Consider the following 17,949-nt stretch of genomic DNA (forward strand, 5'->3'; position numbering starts at 1 on the left):
ACTTAATCATTTAGCTTCCCATTTATTCACTAGTGGACAAAGAACAGGGTTAAAATGTTTTAGATTTAAGAGATCTGGGTTTTCTCCTAAATTTATCACTGACTGTATCACCTAATCTGTCTGTACTTTAATTTCTTAATCTGTCAAATGAGGATAACACTTGCAAGGTTCTTTGGGGATATACTAATATATCTGTAAATATGTTTAATGTTTAAAAAATACAAACAAGAAAATACAGATCAGTAGGCAGAAAGGACAGACTATTAATACCAGCTGGATGACCACCAACATACACAAACACTCCATTGGCTAAAGGACATTAAGGCTAAAAATATAAAACTAAGTCCAGTGCCTTCATTGTCTAATTTTCCTCTTCCCCTGTATTGTCCACAACTCCAAACACTCTTATACAAATGTCACAACTGAAGTGTATTTTTATTGTTATTCTCCTTCATACCACTGGTTATATGTTGCTCCAAGAGCCTGATTTTAGTTTGATCTGATTTAGTCTTACCCAGGAGCCACTGGATCCAAGTAAGGGTTCATGCTGAAGCAATTTGGTAACACTACCCTGGTATTAGCAAGCTGCCTCTGTCCATTGCCAGTAGGCTGTGGTCCACTGGTAGATATTAAAAGAATTGAAGAGTAAAAAAAACCACCTCTAAAAACTTGCTACCTCAGGAATAGGGCTCATGTTGTAAAGGCGACTAAAGAGAAACCCACAAGGCTTCCAATTTAGGAATTCCAAAAGCCAAAATCATAGGAAAGACTGAAAGAATTGAGCTCAGAGAGATCACTCCATCTCTATTTGGGGGTAGACATAATTTCTTTCTTGTAACACATTGGGTGGAAAAACGCCTACCTAAAAGTAAATACGGCCAGGCACGGTGGCTCACTCCTGTAATCCCGGCACTTTGGGAGGCCGAGGCGGGTGGATCACTTGAAGTCAGGAGTTCGAGAACAGCCTGGCCAACATGGTGAAACTCCGTCTCTACTAAATACAAAAAATTAGCTGGACGTGGTGGCACATGCCTGTAGTCCCAGCTACTTGGGAGGCTGAGGCAGGAGGATAGCTTGAACCCGGGAGGCAGAGGTTGCAGTGAGCCAAGATCAGGCCACTGCTGTCCAGCCTGGGTGACAAAGCGAGACTGCATCTCAATGAATAAATAAATAAATAAATAAAAAATAAAAAGAGAACAAAAGAAAGAAAGAAAAGAAAAGAAAGAAAGAGATAAAATAGACTGAGATAAATATGGAGAATGTCATCCTTAGATGAAATGCACTTCAAATAAATCAATAATGCACCAGCAGAACACCTTGGAAGATTCCTGGGTGGATATGTATTTTATCTGTATCCTATCAATACTCTAAATGCACACATAATTCACATCCTTGGATCTTCCATCCAAATCTATAATCCATCAAAACACTGGGTAAGATTTACCTTCACCAATGAAATCCTATTGCTGTTTGAAAATTATTTTGGAGTATTAGACATATAAATATCTATGCCTATGACATCTTCCTCTAATATCAGGGAAGCAGGAAATTGGTTATGATGCTTTGTGGATAGGTGTCATAGCAGAAAATTATGTATCTTTAAAACCAAAAAGACAAATCAAATTAGTAAGGGATCCAGAAAGAAGGGAAAATATTAGCCCTTAAGAACAATGGTGGAAATGGAGTAAAACGGTATGAATTTAGCCTTAGAGAATTAAGTAGAATTGCAATGGGACTCCAGAAAATGCACTGGCTACTCCAATACGAGCTATCAATGTGACATCTAAATCATCACTAGCCACTGCAGTTCAGAAAAGGTTAACATTTGGGCCCCTTCTTGTTGAATCTCCATGGCTTTCATTCTAGCCTAAAGCCAAAGAACAAGGCTCACTGGCTCTCTCTGCCAGCCCTCTCACATTCCACACTCTCCCTTCCTGTGCACTCAGTTCAGTAAGCAGCCCACCCGCAGCATCTTCCCTCTTTGATCTTGCCAAGGCCTTTTTCCCACCATCCCTGAAACAATTACCCAAGCCGCTTCCACTCCGGATCATCATAAGACAGCAGCCAGCCAGAAGCCTGGGCTGCCCTGAGCCTTGTGAGAGGATATGCCAGACATCCATCGAAAATCTCCAGCGAGGTCAAATTGGTAGGGGGTGGGGAGGCTGTCTTTGAATGGGAGAATACCGTGGTTGCTGTAGGACACAGAGCTCTTTTGACTTGGAGTTTAATGAGCCTCCACTTCAATAGGACCTACGTGTCCCGAAAGAAAGATAAGGGCAAGGACGGAAAGGCACCATTTACCTCGTTCGGCTGCTACTGCAATAGGGGCACAGGGTACACGCTGGTTCAAGGCCTGGATCAGAGTGACTCACCAAGAAAACAGGTCTGATTTATAATTACAGTGCTATCCCCTCCCCAGCAAGATACCTCCTTCCTGGATGTCAGCAGAGCCAGGTCCATGAAAGAATGCATTGAACTTGGGAGCAAATGGAAGCTGTGATTTCAGGAGAAAGTTCTTTGTAAGCCTGAGGCAACATTTCTATGTAGAGTTTAGAGCACAGTGATTGTAGAGAACCTCAGGCAAGAGAGTTAATGAGATTAGCAAGAAGGAATGAATTTCAGGAAAAGCATCTAAATGAGGTCTTTGTAAAGAGAAAGACATAAATAAATGCAAGGGTCCTCTGACCATTAAAGTAGTCATAACCTTTCCCTGACCACCTTAATGCAATGAGAAGTAGTTACCTAAGTGACCTTGTAGTTAGAAAGCTGAGAAAAATAGTCTCCTGACAAAAGGTCTAATTTGAGAAAGTTTCCCTAATTTTGATTTGCTAAGTAGGCTAGAAAGGTTTTCCTTGGAAGAACTTCTAAGGTTCGAGAAAAGAGGAAAGTTCATGATGCCATTTGTAAGCCATCACTAAATTATCTGTTTATATGGGACACAGGCAGGTTATCTAACATATCCATGTGCCTTCAAAAACAGCCTTACTTGAGCCATTTCCAACAGACAGAAGGATAACTCTTCTATTCATGAATACCTTTCTCGGTTTAGAAATGTTCAATGATTTTGTGAAGCAATCACAATGAAGGCTCCTTCCTAGATCTGTTCCAGAACTACCTGTTTACCTCAAATACCTCCCTGATGATGTTCCAAACTTTGAAATTTCAGCCCTGAAAGAGCAAAGCCTAATGAAGACTGAGTCACAGCAGCAAAGCAAAACTTAAATTAGCAATTTCCTATATCTGAGGATAAGCAAAAGGGATGTTTTCCTTTGAACAATATAGAGGAGACACGACAAACAGCGCCCAGGAGCAAATCCAGCTCTGAGAGACTGCTAAAACAAAAAGGGAAATAAGAACCAGTTGATTTTCTCTGAGATGTGGTCTTCCAAGCCTTTATATGTGCTAGAAGTGAGCGGGCTTGAAAGTCTGGAAGACATCACATGGCCTCTGAGATTCCGCTGAGTAGAGGGTGGGAAGCCTGCTCTCCCAGTCAAAGGTTTCACCTCCTTTAGCAAGAGCAACTCAGAATTTCCTAACAATTAGACTCCATGTGAAAGCACAAATTGGATGAGGACTAAGAACTTAACAATAATTGATGACCTCATTTGAAATAAATGCCATCATTCAATCCCAGCTCAATACTTAGAACTTCTTTATATTGTAAAGCTACATACATATTTTGGGGAGGGCCCCTGGAAAACTACTAAAAATCTCCAGGACTAATGCCCAGAAAAGCCTCAGAAGTCTGAAGCCAGAAATACATTTCAGGCAACCTTTTCAGCGAGGGCTGCCCAGTGGGAACTAGAAATGAACATTTTCTCCCAACACATATATTATTTTCAATATTTTCAAACAACCAGTTACCACTGTGCCCTCGGATGTTGCAAAGAAAAATGGCTGCAGACAGTCTGTCCCCATTTATCTCCAACTGGCTGAGCACCCTTCCCGGAGGGGCAGCAGGACTCTCTGTACACCCCAATCTCAAAGCAGTCTGGACAAGTTTCTCATAGTCTTTTGAAAAGAAAGGCCCGACGAGTGAAGAAATTTTTTAAAAACTTAAAAGATGCAGAGGTTACTAAATCTGAACAAGCACCCACATTTTCTTTTTGGGAGGTGAACCAAAGGATGATTCAGACAGGGAGAAAGGCAGCAGGGTTTAGGGAATGAAGAGTCATGAGATACCAGTTTTATTTCTGGCTCTACCCAAGACTGGCCATGTGACCACCAGCAAGCTACTTCTTCGCAGCAGGTCTCTTAGCTTGCCCTTCTCTAAAAGAATTCAGTCTTACCCCATCCTGTAATTTTCTCTGGAATGTCCTCACAAAAATGTGAGGGAAGGGAATATATGGGGTGTAGCAAAAGGATGCGATAAGCTCCTTAAACCTAGACATCAGGTAAGTACAAGTCTTCCTCATTTTCTGTTGAGCAACTTAGCATAGTTCTGATATAGACAACTGATGAAGCTAGATATTAACCTGATTTTATACTACCTGAAGTTGATATTTTAGCAAGTCAGGCTAAGGGATATCATGAATTAGATGGCACTACCCACTGGTAAAGTGTGAATTTACAGCCCAACTCCAACAAGCATTTTAATATCCAAAAAAGAAAGCAGAGGAAATTGATAAGTTGGGAAATCTCCAGGAACTAGACCTATTCTTATTGAGGGAAAGGAAGCAAGCAATGAATGAAGGCAGTAAAGATACCTCATATACAATAGCCAGAATGCTTTTTAAATGCTAATAAATTTCTTTTGTTTCAAATCTACAAATTTCTCAACTTTTTATGATGAAGGCTATTTTTCCCCTTAAAACAATTCAAATTTCAGAGCAGAAGTCTGTGAGATATGAAATTTTCTTTACCAAGATACACTTTAGCATCAATTTTTGCTGGAACACACCCATCCCCTGAAGGGCAAAACATCTAAGAGTTAGTAGTCCAGTGCAATAACAACTGACATCCAAGATAAATTAATGACAAGCCAGCAGCAAATTTCCCTCTATTTCACATGAGTACAGTTTAGTGTTGCAATCAAATAGCATCTATGTCAAGCCTAATCAGATACATATTAATCATATGCTTAATAGTTTGGGGGCCCTTGCATTTGTCAAGGGAAGGCTTCATCTCTGCACACACATAAATGACAAGTCCATTCCTCCACGTAACTATTTTCTAGAAGTAGCCACTGAGAACCACAGCACAGCTTTTGGCCAGTGCATTTTTTCTGAAATAAACTGTAAACTGTCCCTGGGTCCCATCCTGTCTCAGACCTCCCAAGATTGCTTCTATTCAAAAACCAATCTGCCAAGTAAGTCCAACAGTAAAAGATATGGCCAGCAAGAATCATTTCTGACCTGAGAGGGGACTGACTTCCCACTAAGCCTGGGTAGACAAGGGCTGTTCAGATTTCAAAATCCTTAGAGTACTTTAAGCTACCTAGAATTATTTTCTAGTTTTATAAAGTTTTAAAATACCTGTAAGGGCAGAAATTAAAATATACATCTATACATATACATATCTATACATCTATGTCCATATATATATTTATATATCTGTCATAGGCTTATGGTAGGGCTAGGTATATAGTAAGAGCCTGGAATATGGGGGCAGTGAGCTTCTTATATGAATGAACAAATGGAAACTGTTTCTTGACCCTGGTGATTTCCTATTTTGGAGCAAAAGAAAAGAATTTACCAAGAAGAGAAAAGAAAGCAAAGTCCACTCACATCAGCACAGTGGAAACTAGGAGCAGCAGATGGCACGTCCCTTCTGGGGATTATGCAGCTGCCAATTCACCACAATGTGGAGCCCAGTGTCCCCGATTTCCCAGCCCTCCCACCCCCAGGCTCATATGCTACCTGAGGAAACCATACCTCTTCTTCCAGCTTTACCACCTTGGCCTGGGCATTACTCAGGGCCTGATCTCGGATTTCGATGTGTCGTCTTTGGTCCTCATTGGTAGAACGGGCAGTGGCCAGCTCCGCTTCCAGCTTCTCCTTCTCACGCTGGCTTTCTTTATCTGTCAGGACATTAAACATCAACACTGCCAGCCTGGAGCTGGCTCAAAGCCTTACCTGAGCAAAATTGACACATCATACCCTTTACTAGATAGCCTACTGCTCTAGTGCACAGCTGAAGAACCAGTATACCCAAGATCTGGACTCTATCACTGGCTCTATCACTAACTTGTTGTAGAAATTCAGAAAAGTCACTTAACAACTTAATGGTTGTTGAGCAGAAGCAATGAGAAAATAGTTGTAACGTGTTCCAAAAATCATTAGGCATTACACAAAGAATACACACACACACACACACACACACACACACACACAGAGCCCTCAGAAGAAAAGGTAGGCTCATCTCAATTTTATTTCTTCCAAATTGTCTTACATTGGCAAAAAGCAATTGAGCTCAAAACATTTTCCCAATTGTTTCCTCATGACAGTACATTAAATAGAGCTAAAAATGACATTTCATAAACTGGATAAAAGCTCAAGCCCACCCTTCACACACTAACATCACTTTGTAACTGAGATCAAGTCTACTCGACAACATGTCCTCTCCACGGAAAACCTAACCCAACACCACCCCCTAACCCAACCCACTTTATCTCAGCATCTGCTTCTCTTGGGAATCCAATGTCTTTTAAAAGATAATACACTAAAACTGGAAATCATGTTATGCTTTTATCCTACTCCTTCTCCGGTAGGATAGGCTAGGTGTGGAGGGAACACTGTAAAGAACAGGGCAAAGTTAGATGGAAAACATCAAGATCAGAGGAAGAAAGGCAGCTATTTCACCTGAAGAAAACATCCTCTATTTGTGAATCTCCTTTTCTCCCTTTAAGCCTATTAGAGTTTGAAAGTTCAGTTTTTTTTAAATAAAGTAATCCAATATGGCTGGGCACGGTGGCTCATGCCTGTAATCCCAGTACTTTGGGAGGCTGCGGTGGGCGGATCACGAGGTCAAGATATAGAGACCATCCTGGCCAACATGGTGAAACGCTGTCTCTACTAAAAACACAAAAATTAGCTGGGCGTGGTGGCACACGACTGTAATCCCAGCTATTCGGGAGACTGAGGCAGGAGGCTGAGGCTGAACCCGGGAGGCAGAGGTTGCAGTAAGCCGAGATAGCGCCACTGCACTCCAGCCTGGTGACAGAGCAAGACTCCATCTCAAAAAAATTAAAATTAAAAAAAAGTAATCCAATATGCTTGTGTGCTTACACACACACGTTTTATACATATGTATATATACATATGTATAAAACATGTGTGTGTGTATATATATATACTTGCATATATACAAAAACGTATGTGTGTATATAAATACTTGCATGTGTGTGCATATGTGTATACAAATATACTCTATGACCTTAGAATGGAAGAGCTTAGTGGGCAGATAATGGTCTTTCTGGCTTGGGTTTTAAAGAGAGCTCAGTTTAGCAGCACCTATATAATGAGCGTTTAATAAACATCTGTGGATGGATATAAGAAAAATAGAGGAAGAAAGCACCAGTATGAGACAGTAGCCAAAACTATAATTTTTAGGAGAATGAAGGAACATGATCACAAGCTAGCATTTGCATAAGTTAATACAGATTTATAAGTAATCCCTAAACAGATTTTACACTTTGGTCCATACACTATTCTTATCTCAATCTGCCCTCTTCTAGTGGCTGGCTGTACCTTGTTCCAGTACCCACAGCTAATGAGAATATCAGAATATTACACCTGAAGTGATATCACTGAATTCCAACGAAGTAATTCTCACTCTTCCCAAATGATCACTTAAAGATTTCATTGCTTGGTCCTAGTTGTAGATGTCTATTTGTGAAATGGACCCCTTGTGACTCCAGCAGGGAGAGGGAAAAAGGAACCATTATGAAATATGCCAGAGCATTCTGTTCTTAACAAGGCCTGCCCTCAAGAGAAACTATTTAACCAGAACCTAATCTATGAGTTTTTGGGATTTTGTTTGCTTGTTTGTTTGTTTCCAGAGCCTAACTGACCCGTGCACGGGAAAGGAAACATCCAACTCCAGTCTGCTCTGGCCTTCCACACGAGAGAAGGAAATAACCAGCTGAAGCCCTTTCTAGTGATCCTGCACCACCTAAAGGGGTGAAAAAAAACTGAGATGCACTTGTGAAGTTCAGTCCAGAGGCGCAGGCTCACTAAAAGACTGAGACCTAATCATAGGTCTAGAGCACTTCCCTTTCCCCCAGATTTTACTATCACATCCTGAAAGGCCTATTTACCACAGTTGCCTTTTACCCCATACATCAGGTCTGCCATTTCACACACACACACGAAAAAACCTACAAGTCACACTAAAAGGTAAAATATACAGTTTGAAAAGACAGGGCAAGAATCAGAACCAGACCCCGAGATAAGGCAGGGATGCTGGAATTAACAGACTGGGAATTTAAAACAAATATGATTCATATGTAACGGCTCTAATACAAAAAGTAGACAGCATGCAAGATCAGATCAATAATATAAGCAGAAAGAAAGACATGTTAAGAAAGAATCAACAATGCTAGATGGTAAAACAGAGGTAACAATACCATCTTATTTAACCTCACAATATTTGTAAGGATCAAATGAGATAGAAGATTTATTTAAGTGAAAGAAATGTTAGAAAGCATAACCAAACACCAAAGGAACTTACTACATAAAGCAGATGATGATCATCATCACCACGATTAGTAATGAGAATCTGTAGCTTCAAAACCTTTCATTGTGATACAACAGATTCTGTATACTAATTTTTAGTATGAGAAAGTTGAGAGTCACCTGACCTATAAAATCAGCAATTCCATGTTTCTGAATCAAATCATTATAACTACAGGGGACCATGACACATGTAGTTATGTCCCTTGTCTTTCCTCTCCTCTTAACTAAGACAGACCTCACACCAGAAACTCAAACAAGTAGTTTCGATTTTTTGGAGGTTAAGTGCTCTTCATCTGGAGACTTAAACCTTAAGTTATAGGAGAAACTTCAATAGGGCAGTCTCACCTTCTTTCCCACTCTGACTTTGCATTTGGAAAGAAAGGAACATTTGTTGAATACGTATTGCATACCAGGTATTGTACTAGCTTAATCCTCAGAACAACCATACAAGGAAGGTACTATTCTCCTCTCCAATTTGCATATGAGAAAACAGAGACCCAGACAGCTTGACTAACTTGTACAAGGTCCCACAGTTGGTAAATAAGTAGTGGAGCCCTTATTTACACCCAGATTGGTTCTACTATACCGGGCTGCCTTCTTCTAGGGTTGAGTTGGTTTGGTTTCTCTAGGATTCCTGCAGTACATTCCCCAGAGAGGCTTTTTGAGAGGGCTTTCCTTTCTCCTGCCACAGTTCCAACCATACAGGACCCTGTCAGTGTCCCAAGCCGAAAGAAATTAGGAGGGACAAGAGTCATGCCCTCTTCCCTGGCTAGTTGATGAACTTCACTTTTCCTTCCTAGAGCCATTTGACAGTCTTTTGCCCTGCCGGTAATACCGTCTGATTTACTAAGTTACCACATTTTATAAACCTGTAAAGAGCTCCTAGGACACCTGAAATACCATCTCCACACAGAAAGGAGTATGATCTAGCTGATCCAGAACAAAGAATCTATACATTTTGTTTTGTTTTGATCTGAGAGTCTGCCACCCTCTTTCTGCCAGTGAACTAGCTCTGACAGCAACTGTGATGCCACAAAAGCAATTTCACAAAAATTTATACTAGGCACTGATGACACCAGAAAAACTACATTCCTTACTCTAAGATATGCTGACAAAGGAACAGGAGGTACAGGGAAAAGAAAAAGAAAAAACCTGTTCTGAAACCAGAGCACAACAGAACAACCCAGGAAGGGAGGGCAGTATTGTAAGTGAAGATCAAACGAACTTGTAAAAGCTGGCTAGAAGCTGCATGGAATGAGCTGAAAGGGTCATTTGGAGACCTAGCAAAGATGGAAGAGAATGACAAATCCCTACTGAGCACAACTACAGCCAGAGCTACACTGAGGGAGACTGGGGGTAGAGGAAACTAGCTACGGGCATCTGCAGAAATGAGAGCAGTTCATCTGTTTCCCCCCGACTAATTCTCCCTGTGGACTCAATCCACTATGAAGTTTTTATTGCTGGTTTTATTAAGGCAATTGGAAATAATTAGACATTGTCTAGCTGGGTGGGGTCCATTAGAGACCGATAAAGAAAAGGATTAATTCATTGTCATGGTCCTAGGAGTATTTCCAGAGAAAGGAAACACTATTATGAGGAAGACACAGCTCTGCCCTCCCCCACATCCTCCAACTCTGCAGCCAGAGTCACTAGTTCAGGCCATAGGATTAGCTCCCCTTGCAATCTGCTGCTGTGTAACAATAAATACTAGGGAGCCCCAGGTACAGGTGAAGTATTCCAAACACTATCATCGATCCTGCATATTAATCCCATCTCTACCAGAGCCAACACACAGTTTCTTCTAAGAAAATCCCTTCAACATGAAGGGACCTCATGTTCAGTAAGGCTCTTTATTTAGATAGCAATGACACTAGCAGGGATTTCAAGGGGCTTCTCTAGTTTAATGCTGAAGGACCAATGTGATGTGACGAGATGTTGTGGCAAGCAGCCTTCTTGGCTTAGGAGGAAAAGAACAGAATCTTCCAACTTCATGCCTGAATAGGAAAAACAATCCTTAAGTGATATTGACTCTGCCCTGGCTGTTCTAAAAGGCTAAAGAGAACAGTGTAATCTTTTCACGCACCTTGCTCCCATCCACACGTTAATACCTGTTTCTGCAGCTTGCAGACTTACTTTTTGCAAAGAGCTGCGAGATGGTTTTTCTGGTGTCCTCTGACCCCTCATATTCCTTCTCTGCAAGCTGCTTGTTGGCAGTCTCTAGACGCTCTGTGAAATTTGGAGACAATCAACAGGGTCTCAAATGTAAACTTTCATGCACATACTATTGGCCCTCTAAATACTGACCTTTGGTAAAACAAGCCTGTTTCTTCTTGTTAAACAGGAATGGGTGACTAACATGAGTTTGCAAATGTGAATCCCAAAATAATACTAGACCATGGCCGGGGAGGAGGAGGTAAGTATTTAATGCTTTCACTCCTCACTGCCAAAACCTAAGTTAAGTGCAGAATTCTAAATTTCAATGAAATTATCCATCCCCAAATATATAAAGATATCTTTCATTAACCAGAAAAAAAAGAGTATCACAGTTATTATAAAGTATTTAAACTCATGTAATGTCAAAGCTAGAAAGGGACAACTAGCAGCATGTATTTGGGCCCCCTGACTCTAAAGATAAAATAACCAAAATTCAAAGATAGTAACATCCCTGGCCGGGCACAGTGACTCATGCCTGTAATCCCAGCACTTTGGGAGGCCACGGTGGGTGGATCACCTGAGGTCAGGAGTTTAAGACCAGCATGGCCAACGTGGCAAAACCCCATCTCTACAAATACAAAAATTAGCCAGGCATGGTGGCGCACGCTGGTAATCCCAGCCAGCTACTCAGGAGGCTGAGGCAGGAGAATCACTTGAACCTGGGAGGTGGAGGTTGCAGTGAGCTGAGATTATGCCAGTGCTCTCCAGCCTGGGCGACAGTGCAAGACTCCAACTCAAAGAAAAAAAAAGAAAAGAAAAAGGAAAAAAAAAAGAAAGTACCATCCCCAAGGTTAGCAGTTTTGAAGGTGCTGAAGGCACTTTAAAGTAGAAATATTTCCCAAAGTCTTCAATATTATCAGGTGAAAGTCAAAAATAAAAGGAGTCAGTCAGTCCTGGAAATAAGAGAGGACATTATACTTCAAGCTTGCAGTCAAAGGGCACGCCTCTGTAAAACCTGTTAAAAAGAAGAGGCAGCACCTATTGTGGGGGTGGGCCAGGTGGGTCCAGGAGTCCCAGCAGGGATCCTGCCTGATTAACACATCAGCTCATTGCTCAGAAGACCAGTGAGGTGCATCCACACTTTGATCAATCAAGCTTGGGACTGAGGACTATTGCAGTCACAAAAAATTAGCCTGGCACATGCCCAGCCATTTACTGCCCATACCGGTGGGTTGGACAACCCCAAAGAGCCTAGTTGGATCCTGCTCAGCCCTTCCCTTCACCACCCTGCAGCTGCTTCAGAAGTACAAAGACAAGTCTTTTGGTTCCCTCACCTCTCAGATCCCTGTTGAAATCATGCATCCTCCGAATCTCGCCCTCTAGCTTGTTTCTCATGGCTTTCTCTAGGGCCTCTCTTTTGGAGGATGACTTCACGAGGTTCTCATATGCCTCCGAGACGCGCTGGATTTCTGTCTCCACCTTAACAACAAAAAAAGACAATGGTGGTGATGGTAGGAGGGTGATGGGGAAAACGGTCTGAAAACAAACAGGCAAATCCTCGCTGACAGCTTCTCCCAGGGCTCACAGATGGCCAGGAGGCAAGCATAACACAGTCAGATGAGACAAGTTTCAAGAAAGGATCTCCACCTTTAACCACAAGCTTAGTAATTAACTCATGGTGTCATGGTCTTTCCTCGGGTTAAAAAAATAGACAATTTCTGCCTTCAGAGGAGATGGTAAGATAGAATAAATTTTATAAATAGTTATAAAGGATTTTAATTTCTGAAGAAAACTCTTAATTTTGAAAATATTAGTAATAATCTATATAGTATGTAGATATTCCAAAGCATTCAAAGGGCTTTCACATGTTGGTTCCAGTCTGCACTGATTATCTGCCTAGACAGGATACCTCTTCTCATTTTAGTAGAGAGAAAAGTCAAATTGCCTCTGAAGATCAACTGTCAGCAGCAGAGACCAACCCTAAAAACCCCAAGCTTCATGAAGTAGTTCAGTTCAATTTAACAAACATTTACCAAGGGCCAAATATTTGCACGAACTCTTTAAAGTACTATTGGGGGTGTGTAAATATGAATGAGAACATTCTCACTGCCCTCAAGGAGGTTTCAATCCAATCGAATGAAAGAATATAGGGCAAGATACATCTTTAAGAAAAGTAGAAGTAGTGCCATAAAGTACAGACAAGGAAGAAGTTATTCCTGGTTGGGGAAGTGGGGAGGAGAACAATTTCTGAGAAGAGGTGGCATTTAGAGTCAGATCCTGAAAGCTGGGTCAGATTTCAATGAGCAGAGGTGAGGGGAAGGGTATTCTATTCTGAGTAAGCAAATGCATTCCCAGAATGACCAGTCGTTTAATTTGGCTGGACACTGTGGGGTACGCAGAGGGAACCTGGCGAGATATGGCTGCTAAGATAGATTGGAGTCAGATCATAAAATGCTTTTAATGCCAGGCATTTGGACTTTATCCCATAGTCAATGGGAAACCAGTATAGGTTTTTGAACAGAAAATCATAATCAGAGTTGTGTTTTATGACACCCCTGCAAATCTCATAAAATGGGGAAAATAAACTCAGAGAGAAAGGGTCTTCCCCTGAATCAGCCACAATCAGGCAGAAAATGAGAAATTAGACTCCAGAGTTTTTCTGTAACTAGTATAGCTCCATTGCACATATAATAGCCACACAGATATTTGCATATAATTTGTATAAGACAAATAAACCCACGGTCTATTAAGCAATTTTCAGATTAAATTGGACTCTGCAACCATTCTGCATTGCTTCTGTGTTTTCCACTATCCTGTTTAACAAAGCTCAGGGTACTTTCAGGGGAGAAATATCAGGCCCCTAATGGGACACTAGGGGAAAGGTAAGGTTGCCAAACCAGTCAGATTCAACCCGCCTCCATCTCCAAAATTCTGCCAGAGACAGGACTGCCTGCAAACAAATAAGGCTTACACCACAGAAAAGAGCAGACTCAAAAGTGTTTTTCTCTTCACAGATGGCACCAAGATAGCAGCACAGAAGGTGAAAACTGGTGAATGGCATTTAGAGACAAGATCTGCAAGGCCTGCGCCTGATGAAGCTTTTGCATGAAACTCAAGCGCTGGGGAGAGAAAATAAACATTTCCATCTGAAAGAGCAGGCTTGGTGTTGGTCTGCTCTGGGCAGCATTTATAGTTCAAGGCTGTCCGGTTGTGCACAGAATGCAACACCTAGAAGGTAGTCCCTTTCCTCAAGGTGTGCAGACTGCTATTTCAAGATCTTGTACTAATCCTTCCCCTACCCCCTGTGTAGATACTCTATCCTTCAAAAGGGCAAGTCCCACAGCTCTCAATAGGGCCTTCCAGGAAAAGCCATCACAGAAGGATATATCCACTGGTTTGGGCTGGGTGATGGTGGGGGCAGAGAGGAGGGTGGCAGTGGGTTTTCCAGACTTACTCTGTCTACTTATTCCCCTCATGAGCCTCAGGCCTTTTCATTTCCTCCAGCACTACCTGGGATCTACCTTAATTTTCCCCACTTTCCTTTTCCTCTCCTGGTCCACCTTCCCCTCTACTCTACCTCGACACTGGGTCAGCCTCTACTTTCCCAACATTCAAGCTGTTCCAGTTACACTTATTTGAGGCATCTTTTCCCATCTTGGGGAACAAACAACAGCAATCCTATTCTCTGTCCCTCTTCCCTGTCACTGGCTGAATCCACTCCCACACACACAAAAAATCACCATGGATCCTCTGGCAAAAAGGGCCCGTATTAGAGCTGGGTTCATCCTTCAGTGATTGTATCAAAGATGGGCTGGGATCACCATGAAGAGAGAGTTTGGAGAGGGGGTGTCAACTGTTAGCCTAATCAGCCAGACTGGGTTTCTAGTGTATGGATATAATTAATTTATTTCACCAAAGCGATGGGGATAGGGATATAGTTAAAATTTGGGGGTGAAAATACAAAATCAGGGAAAAGCCGGGAAGAAACAATTCTCAGAGCACTCCAACAACCCTCATCCAGATTTAGGAAAACTAAGGGACAGGGAAGCCATTTTCCTATATAAAAATCCTCTGTTTGCCAGGCGCAGTGGCTCACGCCTATAATCCCAGCACTTTGGGAGACCAAGGCGGGCGGATCACCTGAGGTCGGGAGTTCGAGACCAGCCTGGCCAACATGGAGAAACCCCGTCTCTACTAAAAATACAAAATTAGCCAGGCGTGGTGACACATGCCTGTAATCCCAGCTACTCAGGAGGCTGAGGCAGGAGAACTGCTTGAACCCAGGAGGCGGAAGTTGCAGTGAGTGGAGATCGTGCCATTGCACTGCAGGCTAGGTAACAAGAGCGAGACTCCGTCTCAAAAAAAAAAAAAAAAAAGAAAGAAAGAAAAAAAATCCTCTGCTGATAATAAGCCCCTGTCTCCTTTAGGCCCCCAGATTTGGTGTCTGTTTACAAATACTCAGCTTCATTCAGGCCTCTGAAATTTCCACTCCTGGTGTTTCCTAAGGACAGAGTTGCTGGACAATACAAGGCATCCTCCTGTCCCTCCCCCACCTTCACCCTCACCTCTCTGAACAGTTCACATTGTAGGGAGACCAAACCACAATAGCTCCACAATGACAAAAGCTGCAAAGAAGCGGCCAAAGGCATAACCCTATTTACCAGCAGCCCCTGGAAGCCAAGAGCTAAGGTTCCTCGCTTGGGGTACTCCAGAGGTAAAGTCCCAATGGGGGTGGGCAGAGAAGAATGTGAACTGGAGATACACTCCTTTTTCTATTTCCTCAGCCTAGGGCTGTCACCTGTCACCCAGCTGTGGTGTTAAGCCCCTCCTGCCCCCCACATACAACAGAGAAAGAGAGCAGATGTTGAATTTGAGCTGCAGGGAGGGACCAAATCAAAGGGTGGGGTGGAGGGATTGTTGAAAGAGAGTTACTATGAGAACTCCCACTAGGAAAAAGTATTCTGAGCCTTTTCCAGAACAAGGCAGGACTGCTCAAACTTTAGCTGGTGAGATTTTTCTAGGAACTACATTTATTTTTATATTTAAGATTCAAATTCATATTTGGGAAAACGTGACCAAGACAATGAGCCTTAAGGTGCCGTCAGATCCTTTACATATAAAGGCATCACCAGTATTCTTATCAAGAAGTATCACTGCCTTTTGGAATTCTAAAAGAATTAATCATGTTTTCTTTAGGGCTATAGCGTCTGGAAAAACTGCATAAATTTTTTTCTCCTTGTGTAAATGTAAGACGTTACTTCTCCTAGGTAGACAGGTAGAAGGCTTTTTCCAAAGTTTGACTCATATCTAACCTTCAGATATAAAAATCCTGAAGACCTGCCACAAGTAATGCTGGGATTCACAACTGGAGACTTTAATGTGGATATTAAACAAGTCTCACAAATAAAGACTTAGAGACCCTAATATCCCAAAACGGAAGCCTCACCTTCTGCAGTCTTGCCACCTTCTCATAGCATCCTTCCAACTCTTGCCTCAAGTTCCGGTTCTCGTCTGAGAGGATCTCAACCATCTGCTGGGCTCTGGAAACAATGGCAAAAGGGTCTGCTGGCACTGGCTGATAAGAAGCAGAGGATGGCTGAGCCCGAGGCATAGCTGAATAGGCTTCTCCTGGCTGCTGCTGTGGCTGCTGCTGCTGCTGTTGGTGGTGATGGTGATGATGGTGCTGCTGCTGCTGTTGCTGCTGCTGCTGACTCAGGCCAGGTTGGGAGAGACGGTAATGATCCCCCTGGTGAGCCTGATTAGGAAGGAAATGCTGCTGCGGCCTAGGCAGGTGAGCTGAATGGTCTCCCTGGTTTGGGACCAAGGGGTGTCGGGCAGGAGACAATCTAGTGGATGGTGGAGATTGTAGCAAGGGCAAGGACCCCCCAGAGGTCAGAGAAGAAGTAGGGCTGTGAGGCTGCGAGTTCCTGGCTGACAATGGCAATGAGATGTCCTGCGCTGGCCTGTAAAACATGAAGGGCAGGTGCGGGTTAATTTCTCTCCTAAGGCACTGGGGGAGAAGGGCACACAAAAGTGAGATGAGGAGGCTTCTGATGCCCCCAGGACACCTGCAAAATGAAGAGCAGGCAGGGTCTGACTATGGGGAAGTCTAACCCAGCCTGCTCTATCTCTGCAAAGACTACAGCCCTTTTCCAGCCTGACCTTCTGTGCCTCTGCCTGACAAACAGAGGTGTGATCCCATGAGGGTCAGAACCAGACAACTTCCATGGTCACTTTGTGAAAATCGTAGTGATACACACCTGTACACCCGTTTGCTCAAGTCTAAACATTTCAAACGATTCTTCTACAAGGTAATTTTCATCTCATTATTTTAAATTAAACCTTTTCTGACATTATACACGTGGTCCAGCACACATAAAGATCCTAGTTTAGAAACTATGTTCCATTTGCCAGGATGGAAACAACAAACAGCCATAAAAACCACCCCCATCTTGCTATCTGCAACTCCCTTTAGTAATTCATACATTCACAAAAAAAAGAAAAAAAAACTATTCAAGGATTGGTAGATACTTATATTAGAGACACTAAATAATTATTGTTGCTTCCAGTTGTTAACGATTTAATGATTCCCATTAGCAATAACCATAAAAAGACTTGAAGAGGGTTACAAGCAATGCTAACATACTATTTTTGATGTAATGAATCGCAAAATGTAAGAACTGGAAAGACCTTAAAAGAAAATTATTTAGTTCAACTCTATCACTGGACAGATGGGGAATGAGGTCCAGAAAGGGGAAGTCATCTGCCAAATATTAGAGTGGTGGTGCCAAGATAGAATCCTTCTTTCCCAATTCCCATTTTCTGGCTTTTTCTACTGCCATAATGCATTGATTTCTGTGCACTGATACTTAGATTTCCAACCTATTGCTCATAGAAAGTTCCAGAAAGAGACCTTTGGTACATTGTTTAATGTGGCTCTCCCATTTTTGTACCTAATTACCAGGTACAAAATGCTAACACCTAAGTATAAATAATTCATACCTAATGACTATTAGCCATTAAGGGAAACAATTAGTATGTGGATGGATCACTTCCACCATCACCACTACCAGGAATAGTATCTGTCAGTGTGCACTGAAGACAAAAAGCTTGTTCATGC

The 17,949-nt window shown here is 42.3% G+C and overlaps 1 protein-coding gene across 5 annotated transcripts in view; it reads right to left on the bottom strand.

The window, feature by feature from the left end:
- The window catches only part of AMOT (angiomotin), a 66,609-nt gene that overhangs the window by 24,206 nt on the left and 24,454 nt on the right, over window positions 1-17,949 (bottom strand). For all 5 annotated transcript variants that reach the window (XM_008975561.4, XM_063601755.1, XM_034950343.4 and 2 more), the window contains 4 exons: window positions 16,276-16,792; window positions 12,164-12,308; window positions 10,809-10,901; window positions 5,874-6,019 (listed from right to left, as the gene is read on the bottom strand). In XM_008975561.4, the coding sequence (XP_008973809.2) occupies window positions 5,874-6,019; window positions 10,809-10,901; window positions 12,164-12,308; window positions 16,276-16,792 (901 nt within the window). The remainder of the gene's footprint in view (window positions 1-5,873; window positions 6,020-10,808; window positions 10,902-12,163; window positions 12,309-16,275; window positions 16,793-17,949) is intronic.

This window comes from Pan paniscus, chromosome X (genome assembly GCF_029289425.2).
Source record: "Pan paniscus chromosome X, NHGRI_mPanPan1-v2.0_pri, whole genome shotgun sequence".
In the NCBI taxonomy this organism is placed as follows: domain Eukaryota; kingdom Metazoa; phylum Chordata; class Mammalia; order Primates; family Hominidae; genus Pan; species Pan paniscus.